At 44.0% G+C, this 17122-nt stretch overlaps 1 protein-coding gene across 1 annotated transcript in view; it reads left to right on the forward strand.

Moving 5' to 3' along the window:
- The window catches only part of TENM4 (teneurin transmembrane protein 4), a 589520-nt gene that overhangs the window by 560691 nt on the left and 11707 nt on the right, over positions 1-17122 (forward strand). Inside the window, exons 27-30 of the mRNA XM_041483687.1 lie at positions 642-814; positions 4331-4566; positions 10724-11020; positions 12208-13822. Coding sequence (XP_041339621.1) covers positions 642-814; positions 4331-4566; positions 10724-11020; positions 12208-13822 — 2321 coding nt within the window. The remainder of the gene's footprint in view (positions 1-641; positions 815-4330; positions 4567-10723; positions 11021-12207; positions 13823-17122) is intronic.

Consider the following 17122-nt stretch of genomic DNA (forward strand, 5'->3'; position numbering starts at 1 on the left):
AAGGACACAGTAGGGGTGAAAACTGGTCTGCTTTTTTACACTTTTAAATCAGTCCTTCCATATGGTCCTAGGAATAGTAAAAGGTAGACACGGGGGTTCAGCTGTGCTCAGGACTCTACACCATGTTCACAAAGGACAATTCTCTATCTGATGTGGCCAGTCTGGTCCTTGCTGCTACCTTAATATTTAGCTTTTTAAAATTAGATAGGCAAAAAATTGAAATAAATTGCTGAGCTCAGGACACAACCAGACAAATCAGTTGGTGGGCTTCAGAAATTCTTAGTTCTGCTAGATAGGATGCACAGGCCAGTGCTTTTCTGTAAGTCATAGCATAGTAGATGGGAAATAAAGTTACTGTTGTAAACAAGAAGCATAGGGCAGGTGAGGAGTGTTGGAAAAATATTGTTAAAATACAAGCTAATATGCATTTAGTAATTTTCTATTCTTTGCTTCAATTTCTTCAGCTAAAAGCTGTGATTTTCTTCTCACGAGGATAGAAAAAGTCAAGACTGTCTGAAAGAGTGACAGTGCATTTTTTCTCTCTGAAAAATCTGGATGATGACTTAAAGAATTGATCTCTGCTTTATAGGATAATTCATCCTCTGTTGATGCTGTTGACTTCATTACATTCTCTCTTTCAGATATGACAGCTTTGGCCGCCTGACCAACGTGACCTTCCCTACTGGCCAAGTGAGCAGCTTCCGCAGCGACACCGACAGCTCCGTGCATGTCCAGGTGGAAACCTCCAGCAAGGATGATGTTACAATAACAACCAATTTGTCAGCATCGGGGGCCTTCTACACCCTGCTCCAAGGTGAGGTGGGGCACCATCCTTTTCCTGACCAAACTGCACACAATGGATCAGGAAACAGACATCATCTTGATAATCCCAGCACCAAAAATCACCTGCATTCTCAGTGCACCAGAGCTCCCCACATGCTGGTACAGACACACACTCACACCTACTTAGCCTCATTCCCTCTGCAGCTGTTTTTCTGCTCCATTCTCAGTCAGTCCCCTTGCCATGCAGGCTCATGCAGCACAGTCCTCCATCATCATTACCATTATTGTTGTAACTTAAAGGGTTGCATAAATCAAGCCACACTTCCAGCCAACCCCTTTGCTTCAGTCTCTTAATAGCTTCTGACTTTACAGTTGCTCTCCTTCTGGAACAGACTTCCAGCTGGTTGCTGGAGATCTGATTCTTTGTTCACTGGTGTTTCAAACATTCACAAGGAAGCATCCAGAAAAATGACCATCCCTGTGCCCAAAAGGTCTGTGTTTGAGCTAAGAGGTAGTGTGGAGAAGCACAAAGGAGAAGTGGACAGGTGGGGTAGGACTGGTGGGACCATTTTGTGTGGAGATGAGCACAGTTGTGCCTGTGGTGGGAAGGTGGGAAGCAGAGGACTGATTAGATGGAGGAAAAGGGAATGAAGTGGGAAATAAAAGAGGAATAAATAGCAGGGGAGCACTGTGCTGCCATGCTGGTAAATGGCAGAACCTGTACTGCACAGTGCCAGCCTGGATCTCTGGGTTCTAAAAGCTGAAACCTCCTTAGGATCAGGATGAGCTATCACACCTGTTCTCTGGGGCTTGGGGAAAGGCAAGGAACTTTCAGACTCTGCTTTCTTTCCTCCCCAAATTTCATTCACTCTGGCAGTGACTGATTACAGTGGGGTGTGAAACATTTTTTTTCCTTGTGAGGAGCAAACTGCTCCAAGTGGGGCAAGGGTATTCCAGAGTGACATTTATTCCCACATCTCTGGGATACCATTTCTTTCCCCCTCCCTGTAACAACATCAACCTTTCCTAAAAGAAGGTGCCTGTTATGAAAAGCCTGAAAACTGACAACCTGAAAGCCTGAAATACTGCTTTTACCCTTCTGGACAGGGCAGCTGAGAGGGTTCCAACCCCCTCAAGCTGTCCCCATATTCCTGTAGGGAAGCACCATGACTTTCTTATTCTTTACTTGAGCCTGTAAGACAGGTGCAACCTACCCCACCCCATTTCACTGACTCACATTAAGATGTGTGGCAACAGCACAGACATGAGGTTGGCTTCACCTCAAGAGCCTAATTAAGCAATGGATCCCACTGTTGGGGGCCCTTTAGTGACAAAATTGACTGTGGTGTGATTTATACACTCAGCACTGAAGGCACAGTTACATAATGGCACCACAGTCAATTCTGTCATTGTCCTGCCCTCCAGCACAGGGACATTCTGGCATTAGGACATGCAGAATTGCAAACAGCTTAACTCTCTTCAGAAGTATAGAATTATGAAACTGTTTGCATCTGAAGAAGCTCACTTTAAACAAAGATCTGGATAATGTTGCAGAAGAGGTGGCTTGGTGAACCAAATTCTTGGTGAACCTTTCAGGAAACCTGGATCACACTGTGAACAGATGAGATCTGAGAAGACATTTTCAGAAGATTGCAAATTCTTGTAGGATGGATTTAGGAGCTTCTACAACAGGCACATCAACACTCCAGTGGGATTTTGTCTTCTGGACTAGTGACAAAGTGAGCATTTGTTCAATGCCAAAGTAGGGCAGTAGTGCCCTAGAGCCAAAGCAGTCTAAAACACAGCATTCAACGGCCCATGGATTTCATGTAACCCTTGAGAAATGCCTTCCAGAGCCAGGGAAGAGCCTTCTCTTGGGAAAATTTTGAAAGTAGAGGATTTACATTCCCCACACTGTACCACAGCACTGGTGACAATAACCCTTCTGTGGTGATTATGTAAAACAAAGGGAACATCCTGTGTCTGATTAATTTCATATAAACCTTCAAGCCTTCCTCTGCTTCCTGGTGAGGGAAAAAAGAGGGAGGAATATATCCCCTGTTCAGGGATATTTTACTGATTTGATTTAAAGCACATCTCCTAATACTTTAACATCAAACCACGCATCTGAGGAAGGTGTGGCAGCCAACTGGCTGGCCCTTCTCTCCATGTGCAGACTCAAGCGTGGAAGGGGTTTGATCTGGCTGGAGTCTGTGTCAAAGACCATCAACTTACATACTCAGTGGTAGAGCTAAAATACTTGGATCTGCATTGTGGATCACTGCTGTGTGTTTTTGGCAAAATCCTGTGCCCCAGCGGTTTCATTATCACTGCTGTGTAAAGTTGAGCGGTGGTTCTGCTGAGGTGTCTGTGACAGAACTCCAGCTGGCTACCACAGGAGCAGGATGAGACCCACATAAAAAAAGACCAGTTGGTGTCCCTTTCCTTCCTTAACTGTACCAAACTGTGCTCTTTGCTGATCTATTTCTTGAGGACAAGAAATGGTAATTTCACTGTGAAATTACCTGCTGAGCTATGGCAGAGCACTAGTGAACAAAACCCAGCTTGCCTCAGAAAGGAACAAAACCCAGCTTGCCTCAGAAAGGAAAAACACTTAATGGGAATTTTCAATGTTTTTATTCACAATTAAAAGTTTATGGCAGCCTGGGAGACAGAAATGGTAATATTTTCCAGCTTTTGAGGAGCTTCAGATAAGGCAGTGTTTGTATAATATGTTTTAAAGCCATTCTGCACTAAGTCTCATGCTTTCTTACCCTTCATGAGCTACTCTCGGCAGAGATAAATGCCAGCTGGAGATTCAAAGGATGGGCTTTCAGCCTGCCTGATTCCTGAAGGATGTAGAAGAGAGATTGCTCTTCTGTTCAGCTCCTGAATTCCCAAATACTGGCCTCAAAATCTGATCTTTCATGAGCTAGTGGAGGCCAGATATATAGAGACGTGTGGGAGCTTAATGCCTCTGCTTTCTCTCCAAACATGAGGACTTCAGTTGCCTCCTGAAAGCTTTCTCAAGGGAAAGGATTTGGCTGTTGTTTGGGGAACTGGTTAGCATTAACTTGCTGTGCAATTTCCTGTCACTTGTGAGACAGTGAATGAGCTGAGGAAAGTAGGTGGCCCCACTTTCTCATATACTGTTGTGAAATTAGGATCTTTAGGATATAAAAGCATGGAAAGTTTTCAGTCAGACTGATTTAAAACAAATATCTCACCACGCAGTGTTTTAGCCTAGAGGAAGAGATTTGAACCTGCATCCTTTGGTAAGGATTACACAGTTATTTCACTTTTTTAACCTGTGGAAGACTTTCTGCAAGAATATAAGTTGCCGAACCTCATTAGAATGAAAAAGCAATTGTCCATGTTTACTTTCCCTGATGAAATTGATGTTGGCTCCCTTTGAGTGGGACAGGTGAGTAACAGAGTGCATTTGGTTACAACCATCTGAAATGCTCATGCAGCGTAGGTGAGGGAGCAAACGAAGAGCTGGAGCTGTATCATCAAAGATCAGCAAAGAACTCTTTTCTGTCTTCAGACCAAGTCCGAAACAGCTACTACATCGGTGCTGATGGCTCCCTCAGACTGATGTTGGCCAATGGCATGGAGGTGGCCCTGCAGACCGAGCCACATCTGCTGGCTGGCACCGTCAACCCCACGGTGGGGAAGAGGAATGTCACCCTGCCCATCGACAACGGCCTCAACCTCGTGGAGTGGAGGCAGAGGAAGGAGCAAGCGAGAGGGCAGGTCACCGTCTTTGGACGTCGGCTGAGGGTAAGTGAGAACCATGAGCACTTTTGTCCTCCACTTCCCATCTCATCAGTCCCCAGTCTCATGGCAGAAAGGGATGGGTATGATTTGTATTGTCTGCAAGGGGGATGGAGCTGCAGGACAGAGAATTGTCTGTTCACCCTCAGTGACATAACCTTTATGACTGGAATATATCATTATGTCTCCTTATGTACTGATGTTCCCTCAGTCATCAAAGGTGGTGCTGCTGATCTCCCTACCAGTCCTCTGCATCACTGGCAGTGTGTGACCTCCCATCAGACGCCACAGATTTAACCATCATATCAGGCTGTTCCAGCAAGCCAGGGACAGTCATAACTATAAAATACCACACCAGTTAGTGCAGGTGTTTTCTGCCTGTGCTGCTGGTAGTCATAGAGCAGAGCACTGAAAGCCTTCTAAGCATATCAGGACAGGCTGAGAGAGCTGAGGTTGTTTAGTCTGAGGAAAAGAAGGCTCCAGGGAGACCTTAGAGCACCTTCCATTACCTAAAGGGGTTCAAAGAGAGCTGGAGAGGAGCTTAGGACACGGGCATAGAGTTGTAGGGCAAGGGGGAATGAATTCAAACTGAAAAAAATATGGTTTGGATTAGATATTAGGAAGAAATTCGTTACTGTGAGGGTGGTAAGACACTGGCACAGGCCGCCTAAGGATGATATGGCTGCCTTATCCCTGGAAGTGTTCAAGGCCAGGTTGGATGGGCTCTGAGCAGTCTGATCTAGTGGAAGGTGTCTGTGCCCATGGCAGGGAGGTTGGAATTAGATCTTTAAGGCACCCTTCTACCCAAGCCATTCAATGATTCTGTGAATACTGTTCATTAGGAAACCTCAGAAAAATCTCTGGATTCCTGAAATTGCTAATCTGTTGAACCTTTTGGAGAACTGGGCTTACAAGGCATTGCACCACAATTGCTATTGTTCCCTGAAGTGTTACAAGCAGCTCCAGCCTGACAGTACTCTCCCTCCAGGAGTGCCCAGACCTTTCTGTGCTTGAGACTGATGTGTTTTGAAAACATTGTTCCGCACAATGCACCTCGTACTTGTCAGGGCTGTTTAAAGATTTTGCCCAATAAGCTGTAATTCATCTGCTAACTGCTGGCAAAGCTGGGAACTTGTAATAGCAAGTCCTGTGCACTCACCCTGTACCTTGCTAGTCTCAGAGTCACAGGCTGATGAACGGTTCCTGGGAAGCTGCTCAGCACCTGGCAAATTCAGATCCTCGGAGAAAAATGCTTAGTGCTGTGTAATGCCACCCCAGCAAAAGGACTGCAGCTATTTATTCACACTTAAACTTGGCAGTAAATACCAGTGCTCTGGTTTCAGGATATGTGTTTTCCAGTCCTTGCTCTTCACCTCTCCCTATTCCTGGCTGCATGACCCCTGCCACTTTGGTGTGATTTTTCCTGTCTCTCCTCGCTCACACTTGTCAAGTATTTCTCGTCAATCTCTCCACCCCAGCCTCTGTTCTTTTCCCCATGCATCAGTAGCCTCATATGTTTTTACCAGAAGAAAAAATGCAAACACTAATGAAAGCTGAAGCTGCTCTTTCAGTGTGAACTGCTGTGTATCTGCAGATCAGTTGTCACCACACTTTTTTTGTTGGGTTCATCTTGGATTTTTTGTTTGTTTGTTTTTTGTTTTGTTTTTTATTTCATTTCATTTTAATAACTGATTAAATTTTCAGAAAGGTCTTTTCCTGAAAAGAAAGGCCCTTTTGAAATCTGTGTCACAGCTATTTGGTGTTCAAAACAGTTTCCACTCATTTAGCCACAGCTCAGCTGCCCATATCAGTTTTTATACCCCAAAATTTTTGCAGTAGATTCAAACACAGAATGTGTCTGTGTTTTATATTGTATTACAGTTGGAAAAACACTTGCAAAATTAATTTTCAGGTTAGTTGCTGGTATCCCTATAAATCTGGCAGCATTTATTCACATTTTGAGCCTATCAGGACCCTTCTGGTGAATCAGAAGCGCATGTTACACGGTCAAAGGGCTCAGTTATGGTTGTGTTCAGGGGTTCAAAGTTGTTGAGGGTGTACTAGATGTTTTAAGCTCTGTGTCTGTGCGTGCATGGCAGCATCTGCACCCCTTATACAAAAACCTGCTAGGTGCTAATTGCCTCCCTGGGGATTGCACAACATTTAACATGCTCTCTGTGTGATGTTCTCCTCTTCCCTCACACCAATAATTGCTGCTTTCCCTGGCAGGAGAGAAACTTAGGAAAAACTAAATTCAAGATTTTTTGTTCATTTTGGGAAATGTTACCATTTTCTTCTATATGTGGCTAAGTTACTACTTTCCCTCTCCCCTCACCCCACTGCTCACATGAGACAGCAGTAAAGACATAGTGCTTCGCAGGGAAAGAACATCCCAAAGAGGCTCCAGCATCATTTCATGAAGCCTTTGAAGTGAGGACAACAGGATCTGGACACTGTAAAAGAGTGATCCTTTCTGCTGGCACCACAAGGATCCACTTTTTATGAGTTGTGCCTCTTCCTCCCATGGTGTGCTTGGGGACTGGCAGCCTGTTGCCATGCGCTCAGCCAGCACCCAGCATGATGAGGCCACTTGCACAGCTGCCTCCCTGACCCTTCCTAGGAAATAACACAATACACAGTTCCTTATTGCATGGATAAGGCACACAGCAGGGACTTCTGCACACATGAAGGGAAAGGGGAGAACCCTGATACCTTTTTCCCAGTTCCACCAGTGCTGACCTGGCTTTGTACTTGGCCAGGCAGCTGTAAAGCAGCACAAATATGTTAAAGCAGCTCCTTTCACTTCTGCTGTCCCACACACCCCATGAAAAGTTGTGATTCTCTATCCACCCACCCGGCAGTGAGATATCTCTGCAGATTGGCTGGCTATGAATTCCACCCATCCCTGGCCAACAGCAGGAACAGACTTCATTTGCAGAGAGAGAATTAAGTAAATCCTCCTTTAAGGAACAGGACTCTTTTTTTTTTTAATTAAACAAACTTGAGGTTTTCAATAAAGAAGGATGTAAAATAATCTCTGACAATAGAGCAAATAGGACAGCAAAACGAGACAGAGCTGCTGGCTCACTTCTTTATTTATTTAACCGCAGTAACTCCTGTCATAAATCACTTTTATTTTCCCAAGACCTTGGCAGCAGGTAGTGCCTTGGTCTTTATGGTGGCATCAAGACCTAGTAGCCCAGAAATCCCCAGAGCCAACATGACCAGAGGGGGATATGGTGCTAACCATTCCTGGTATGCTGACCATAATAAAGATGGTCCAGGATGATCTCCACAGTTGCTGCAAGACATTGAGGTCTGGCTATGGCCACTCCAGCAGTTTTAGCAGTTTGCTGGGGAAGTTCCTTTGTGGGCAGCCATTCATCACATGGATGTTGTTGGCACCTGGAGTCCTCACTGCAGGAGTATTTTGTGCCCTCTACTGCTGAAGGTTGCCAGGCTGTTTTCATGAGAATCATCTCACTTTTTGTACTGTTGTGTTCCCAGGGAGATCAGTGCATGTTGTTTAATTATCATTTAAGCTAAAGGAGTGCCAAAGAAAGCATTGGAGAAATCAGAGATGATGGTGTGTTTATGCTCTTTTTCCTGCAGAGGAAGCTAAGGGATTGAATAAAGTACTGTGGAACGTGAGTTAGGGGTTAAGTTTAGTCTCTCACACATTTTAAAGGGATGTCAAATCTACTGTGAACTGTGGATTTAAATTTACCCTGTCTTGATCCTCTGCTGATCACAAGCCTTGTCAAACACTCTGAGGGGCAAAACCTTTTTGCAGGAGATATTCAGACTCCATTCCAGAATAAGGTCTGGGATGGAGGATGGGACCTTGTTTAGCTGCTCACCATAAAACACAGTTATTGGACTGCAGCCTGCAGCCCTGTCAGTTCTTCTGAAGAAAATTCACTTCTATACAAGGCATGCCCTTGAACAAGTATGAAAAAGATTTAGACCCTCTTCAGAGGCTACTGACAGGGTAGGGTTCACTTTGCTCATCACCTTGAGGGGTTGCTGTTTGCACTGCAGCACTTCACAGATAAAAGAGACACTACATCAAGAGAGCAGGAGAAAACAAATAATTAAAAAATAAAATACAGGAAAAGAGAGATTGGTTCCAACTAGTCACACAGACATTGCTTGCCAGAGCGTAGGGAGGGTGGAACAATTTATGGCACCAGTCAAAGGATGCAGACATTTGGACTGAGCTTAAAGAGCTATCCAGGGACCTGCTGTTTGGTCCTTCCAGCCCAGTGAATGGCACTGCTGCTAACATACTTCTCAGGAAGACCTCATTCAGCCTGGATTACTGTTCCAGCCCTAGAAGAGCCCTTCCCAGCTTTCTTGGCAAAGACCTGGAGAAGAAGAAGCTGCAGCTGCCAGGATGGAGCTGCTCTTTGAATATATGGGAGGCAGAGATGCTATTACTTCCTGCTTTGGTCTTTTTTTGCAAGGAATTGCTTCTTGTGTTTCTCTCTCTATAGCAGCAAGTGCCGAGGAGATACCAAATTCCTCTTAGTTATGCATGTGCATCTGTACTTAAGAGTTTTGATACTTTTTAAATTATTTTCCATCTTCCCTGTTATAGTGACTGATTTCTTCTCTCCCATTGCACATTTAGACTCTGTATCATACACATTTAATTCGAGCATTGTCTACCTTTCTACCAAGTTTCTTCCCTGAAGTCATATGCAACTTTTATCTTTGTTATTCATAAATTGAAAATTGTTTCACTTGCCTTTTACATCATCCTCACACATACATCATGTACATTACAATTCCTTCTCTCCCCAGCTCCTGTGATAATTTTTTCTGAATTCTGGCTTTCTGGTGTCCCCGTTTTCTAGGCTTCAGCACAGATGTCTGCCCATGCAAGACAAAAGCACTGCAGTGATTCAGCCTTTCCCTCTCCTATTCTTCCAGGGCTGAGGAACCTCTTTGTTGATTGAACCCCATCCTTTCTCTTGCAAGTCCAACCATACAAAGTCCTACAAGTCAAACTGAAATAAGGACCACCACCATATTCCCCACCAAACCATGTCCTCAAGTGCCACATCTGCATGTTTTTGAACACTTCAGTCAGGAGTATCAGTGTTACCCAGAGCAGGATAGGGCAGTGTTTTTAACTTGATCTGAAAACTTCATAGCAGGCAGCAAAGTCTGGTTTACTGACTGTAGCTGAAGGGCTGCAAAGGGAACTGAAAACCAAGCCAGGTTTTTGGAGTTTGAGATTCATCCAAGAAGAATCTACACCCTTCCAGAAGAAAGCTGTTCACTAGCTGAAAGAGGTTTGGAAGTGGTGGGATGGAGAAAGATCTATCTTCACTGGCAAGCTCTTACTGGGAATACTGGTTTTCCTCCTTGCTTTCAAACCAGTACTTTGCTGCTGTGATGATGTGGTTTTGTAAGTCTCCTTGCACACATGGCTAAACATGAGTTGTATTATCAGCTCCTTTTTGTATTGCTGTGCACTGCAATCCCTGAATAGAAATGTATTCCTGCTCTTGCCTTTGAAGTCGATACTTTTGCTTACCTCCCGTGCCTCTGCATTTACAAAGATCAGAGTATAATTATGCCACTCTGAATAACCCCAGGACAATGAAGTTAAAGGTCCTGCTCTTTGTAAGATCTACAATGGTTAAAGCCTCCACATTTCATCTCAGGGGAAATGCTTAACCTCCAATGCCTGCATTATATTCAGTAAACTTGGAGAAAAACACTGATTTCTGCTATGGTGGCACAACATCCATTTCTTTTCTACAAGTGTGTTTTGAATTGCATGAAAGCAAAAGACTCAATATTCTAGGTTTGATAAGTAGAATATCTTGGAAATATTGCTTGCAATAAGTTGTCATTCTGTGTTCTGTAGGTCACGTCTGCTGTAGCAGTCCTAAATCCAGATTTGGGATATGAGCAATATTCCTTCACTGTGGTGTTTCAAAAGTACCATACTTCTGCCTCTCTCCTCGCTGAAGTCAATAAAAGCAATGTTAGGACAACTCTTTGCTTTAAAAATTCTGTCTTATCCAGTAGCAATCAACAGCTGGATACTCTCCAGTGCGGTGTAAAGAGGTATTTGGTGAAACAAGGCTAGTCTTTCTAACTTAGTATACTGTTTCCAGCTTCCTAATTTTCCCTCTTTTTCCTGTAGGTTCACAACAGAAACCTGCTGTCCCTTGACTTTGATCGTGTGACAAGGACTGAGAAAATCTATGATGACCACCGCAAGTTCACGCTCCGCATCCTCTACGACCATGCAGGGAGGCCCAGTCTCTGGTCACCCAGCAGCAGACTGAACGGGGTCAATGTCACCTATTCCCCAGGAGGACACATTGCAGGGATTCAGAGGGGCACGATGTCAGAAAGGATGGAGTATGATCAGTCTGGCAGAATTACATCCAGAATCTTTGCTGATGGTAAATCGTGGAGCTACACCTACCTGGAGAAGGTAAGAATGGTCTTGGCACGCAGAGATGGTGCATTTGAGGCACATGGGTTTTTTCCTTTGACATCGGTACACCTGCACTCCTTCACCTCAGCTAATTGCTGGTCCTTATGGTCCAGTCCTCCTCTTCTGTCCCACTAAGATGCAGAAAGTGGCTTTCATGCCAGACCACCATAGCGCAGTTGAAAATTGTCTGATATCTTTTTTTCCCAGTCATGCTGAGATCATGTGAACTGTGAAGCTTTGACACATGATTTTTTAAGCACAATCTTGCTTTATTTAGTTGACTGCTATATAAAATATGCTCAGATAAAGTCAGCAGAGTGAACAGTAGGAATTTCCAGCAGGATTTTCCATGTGAAAACAACCTATGGAGTCTGTCATCCTGCCTTCTTCAAGTGGCCCATTTCTACTTACAAAAATACATGTAATTAATAAGTGGGGCATTAATTCAGCCACACTTGTAGCACACTTTGCAGTGTTTCCTGGGGCCTTCACTCTGTAGGTTAGCATGGAACTTATATTTTCTAGGTATTACCATTCAGCATTATACTGCCCAGTTATCCACAGATCCATAAAACATATACCTGGGACTGGAATTTTTTATTCCTGGTTTTTGAATAGCACCTATCCCTAAAACAGTTTAAGGAAACTGTAGTTGTGCCATATCTTTTAAAAAGGAAAAAGTATTGACTTATTCCTTGTATTATACAATCCATGTGGATTGTTTGTTATATGCAAAAAAAAAATAAAAATCCCAGAACAAATAAGTGTGCAGGCAGAAGTTTGGAGGAAGAGGGTAACAGAAGATGGGTTGACACAGTTAATTAATTCATCACTGAAAGGTGTTGGGGGATACTTTTTCAAGCAATTTTATTTAGTTAGCTTTCAAAGGTTATTGGCACAGGAGATTTTGTAAGACAGCTATAGGGTAGTGATTTGAAAAACTGAGCATTCTGAACTTGGACCTTCCTCACGGCATTAACTGCTTCTTCCATTGACCCACTCATGTTTGAGGATACTGATGTGCCATGTGCAGCTCCTTACCTTTCACTGTTGAATTCTATGGGCACAGAGATTTGTCCTACTTGCCCTGTTCTTTGGATTAAGGAATCTTACAGGTTTTGTGAGAGTATAATTTTGCTGGAAATAACGGGTATATAATCTATACTTTTCTTCTTCCCATCTAGTCCATGGTGCTGCTCCTTCACAGCCAGAGGCAGTACATCTTTGAGTTTGACAAGAATGACCGGTTGTCCTCAGTGACCATGCCCAATGTTGCCCGTCAGACTTTGGAAACCATTCGTTCCATTGGTTACTACAGGAACATCTACCGGCCACCCGAAGGCAATGCCTCAGTAATTCAGGACTTCACAGAGGATGAGCAGCTCCTCCACACTTTGTACTTGGGCACAGGGAGACGTGTCATCTACAAGTATGGGAAGCTGTCCAAGTTAGCCGAGATGCTTTACGACACCACAAAGATCAGTTTTACGTACGACGAAACTGCGGGCATGCTGAAGACCATAAACTTGCAGAATGAAGGGTTCACCTGCACAATCAGGTACAGACAGATAGGACCCCTCATTGACCGACAGATTTTCCGCTTCACTGAGGAGGGCATGGTGAATGCACGCTTTGACTACAACTATGACAACAGCTTCCGGGTGACCAGCATGCAAGCGGTCATCAACGAGACGCCTTTGCCTATCGACCTCTACAGGTACGATGACGTGTCAGGCAAAACTGAGCAATTCGGTAAATTTGGGGTCATCTACTACGATATCAACCAGATTATCACCACTGCTGTCATGACCCACACTAAACATTTTGATGCCTATGGCAGGATGAAGGAGGTCCAGTATGAGATATTCCGGTCTCTCATGTACTGGATGACTGTGCAGTATGACAACATGGGGAGAGTGGTTAAGAAAGAGCTGAAGGTTGGCCCTTACGCAAACACAACTCGTTACTCCTATGAATATGATGCTGATGGCCAGTTGCAGACTGTCTCTATCAATGACAAACCTCTCTGGCGTTACAGCTATGACCTAAATGGAAACCTCCATCTGTTGAGTCCGGGGAATAGTGCCCGCCTTACACCACTCAGGTATGACCTCAGGGATAGGATTACTAGACTGGGGGATGTGCAGTACAAAATGGATGAAGATGGCTTCCTGAAGCAAAGGGGCAATGATATTTTTGAGTACAATTCAGCTGGCCTGCTCATCAAAGCCTACAATAAAGCAAGTGGGTGGAGTGTGAAGTACCGCTACGATGGCCTAGGAAGGAGAGTCTCCAGCAAAACCAGCCATGGCCATCACTTGCAGTTCTTCTATGCAGATCTGACCAACCCAACAAAAGTCACCCACTTGTACAACCACTCGAGCTCTGAGATCACCTCCCTGTACTATGACCTCCAAGGCCACCTCTTTGCAATGGAGCTCAGCAGCGGTGATGAATTCTACATAGCCTGCGATAACATTGGCACTCCTTTGGCTGTCTTCAGTGGGACTGGCTTAATGATCAAGCAGATACTGTACACAGCATATGGGGAGATCTATATGGACACTAATCCCAGCTTCCAGATCATCATCGGCTACCATGGAGGACTGTATGACCCCCTCACAAAGCTTATCCACATGGGGCGGAGAGATTACGATGTGCTAGCGGGTCGCTGGACAAGCCCGGACCATGATATGTGGAAGCATCTGAGTAGCAATAACATAATGCCTTTCAACCTGTATATGTTCAAAAACAACAATCCCATTAGCAATTCTCAGGATATCAAATGTTACATGACAGGTAAGACATTTAAATTAATAAACATTTTCACAAGCTTGCCTTCGACAAATAGGTGTCATGATCTAACGCCAGACGGAACTAAGCCCCACAGCTGCTCAGTCACTCCTCCCAGGGGGGATGTGGAACTGAAAAAGTGAGAAAACCCATAGACAGAGATTGCTATAAAGACAGTTTAATAGGAAAATCAAAAGCTGCTTGTGCAAGAAAAGCAAAGCCAGGAATTCATTCTCTACTTCCCATCAGCAGGCAGCCATCTCCAGGACAGCAGGGCTCCATCCCACAAAACAGTGTCTTGTGAGACAAACACCATCCCTCCAAATGTCCTCTCCTTTCTTCTTCTTCCCCCGCTTTACATGGCACCCTCTGGTCTGGGATATCCTTTGGGTCAGTCAGGGTCAGCTGTCTGGCTGTGACCCCTCCCAGCTCCTTGTGCACTCCCAGCCCCCTCGCTGGTGGGGTGGGGTGGGGTGAGGAGCAGAATAGGCCTTGGCTCTGCATGGGCACTGCTCAGCAGTAGCAAAGCCATCCCCATGTTACCAACACTTTCCAGAACAAATCCAACACACAGCCCTGTTCCAGCTACTATAAAGAAATTTATCCTCACCAAAACCAGTACAATAGGTAATTCCTCTCTCAGTGTCCTGATCACCACAAGGTTTTCCATTCTTTAATTAATGGACATAAGTTTTAGATTGCCAGTTGGACTCCCATGTACGGGGCATGTTTAATTCATTAGCATAGATGGAGATTGTAATTCCCAAACCTGTTTCCTTTCTCTTCTTAGGTGTTTGTTCTTTTTATTTTGCTTACAGCTTTTTGTCCCTCAGATACTTGAAGTTTAGCTACCAATTAATGTCCTAATGACCTTTCTCTTTGTAGAGGGGCAGCTCTGTTTACACAGTTTTGTCTAGAGATTTATTTGCAACTAAACAAATGGCATACAGAATTATTTTAGCAGAATGGCAAAGCAATTCAAACCTTTCATTACAGTCAGCCATTTCAGATTGTCTACATGACTACTACACTACTAGCTATGTACTTCAAAGTTAATCAGCCTTGCAGAATCAACAGTGTCTACAAAAAGTCAAGAAAATAAGTGTTTTAGACTTGTAGGACAGATTTTGGAACACACCTACCCCAAAGCTTGATACAATCTCTGAACTGCTTCCCCTGAAACTTTGTAAAATTTCTGTAAATATGAGCTCTGGGGTATTTTTACAGAAAAATCCTTTTGTATGTTAAATGGCCTTCCTTTATACATAGAATCATTTAGTTTGGAAAAGACCCTAAGATTATAAAGTCCAACTATTAACCCAGCACTACCACATCCACCACTAAACAGTGTCCCTAAGTGCTTCAACTACATTTAAAATTCCTTCTGGGATGGTGTCTCCACCACTGCCCTGGGCAGCCTCTTCCAGCCTCTTCCACTGGGCAGTGAAGAAATTTGTGAAGAAATTTTGTGAAGAAATTTTTCCTAAAATCCAATCTCAACCTGCCCTCGTGCAACTTGAGGTTGTTTCCTCTTGTCCTATTGCTTATTACCTGGGAGGACAGACCAGCCCCCACCATACACTGCAACCTTGTTTCAGGTGTTGTAGAGAGTGAGAAGGTCCCCCCTGAGCCTCCTTTTCTCCCGGCTAAACACCCTCTGCTCCCTCAGAGTTTCTCCTCATCAGACTCCAGACCCTTCCTCAGCTCCACTGCCCTTCTCTGGACGCACTCCAGCACCTCCATTTCCTTCTTGTAGTAAGGGGCCCAAAATTGAACAGGATTCAATGTGTGACCTCACCAGTGCCAGTACAGTACAAGGGGGACAACCAATGCCCTGGTCATGCTGGCCACACTACTGCTGATACAGACAGGATGGTTCTGGCCATCTGGTCACAGCTGCATGTTTGCTGCCATGCCCTGCTGTACTGAGATAGCAGCCTGAAGGACCTCACTAGCAAATTGTCCTTCTGTCATTGGTGTGCTGCCCCCACGTTTATCTCCAGACAGCTTTATCCCCTTCTCCCTTCAAACCTAGTTTCATACTGTGTGCAACAGTGGTAGCAATGAGAAGTTTGAGAAGACTTTTTGGTAGGACTTTTTTGTAGATACTTCCCATTGAAAAGCAAGTGCCACAATCACACATCAAATGTGCATACTTCTTAAGGAGATAGAATTCATTTTTAAATGCTCCTACTGCATCTGTCATAACATTCCCATATTCAACAATAACTGCATTCCCCTGAGTTACAAGATCTGCTTAATAGCAAATAAACGTTACAAACTAAAAATCTTGGGTTTTCTATCCTGCTTGTTTTTCTAGCCATTAGGATTTGGGCTTTCCGGTTTTTCTGCAATAATCATAAGGATTAAATAATGGGTTTTTTTCATGAAAAGTTGTTTTCTCCAGAGCTGAGAAGATGATGCCACAAGGGAAGTAAAATATGTCAAAAGATGCAGACTAAGATCCTGTACGTTGCTCTCCCTCTGATAATAAAGGCTGGGAGGGAATACCTCAAGATAACTTTTCCTATCAGAAAATGCTTATTTGTCAAAACTGAATTTGTTTATGGGGGAGGGTTGAGCTTGAGAGATTTCTCAGCAGAAGCGTACACAGCTCTCAAAAGTGTCTAAATGACAAATTCCAGAATGTCCTTAAAGAAAAAAGCATTTTGGATTTTCAGCCTCTTCAAGTTAAGTGTAAACTAATGATTGAAAACTGAAAAAGAAAAATAAGGAGCCAAAACCAACATGAAATTTAATTCAGAAGTTAATTGGAAATTTTTGGTTTGAACAGATCTAGGTTTTGAAGTGTTGCTTTGTGACATATTAACAGATTTTTGTTTTCCTGCTCAAGTTAAGAAAGGACAAAATATTTTTTTCTAGCCCTGTGTTAGAACAGGTGCACAGCTTCCCACACAGCTCTGACAATAAAATCAAGATGTCAAAACCTGATACACTAATATTTTATGTGCAGCAAATAATTTTTCCATGGCCTTATAAATTTAACTTTTAGTTTTTCAAGAATACAGACCCCAAATACATTTTTCAAGTTTCTCCTCCCCCAGTGCGTGGGAGAAGCAGGCCATGCTATGGGATGAGTGCTGTGACACGAGGCTGCTGCCGCAGCACTTTTTGCTCAGGCTTTCAGGCACCTCGTGGACAAGACCCATGATAAGACTGTCCTTGTCATCACAACCAAATCTGCCCAGATCTGGAGAACAGGGAACTGCTCTCTGTCCCTGCATTCCCATGCTGGGACCTGTTTGTCCTTAGGGGAGCTCCCTGCCCAGGACATGGGTGACCAGC

Source organism: Pyrgilauda ruficollis, unplaced genomic scaffold (assembly GCF_017590135.1).
Source record: "Pyrgilauda ruficollis isolate IOZ18807 unplaced genomic scaffold, ASM1759013v1 scaffold60, whole genome shotgun sequence".
NCBI classification, from domain to species: domain Eukaryota; kingdom Metazoa; phylum Chordata; class Aves; order Passeriformes; family Passeridae; genus Pyrgilauda; species Pyrgilauda ruficollis.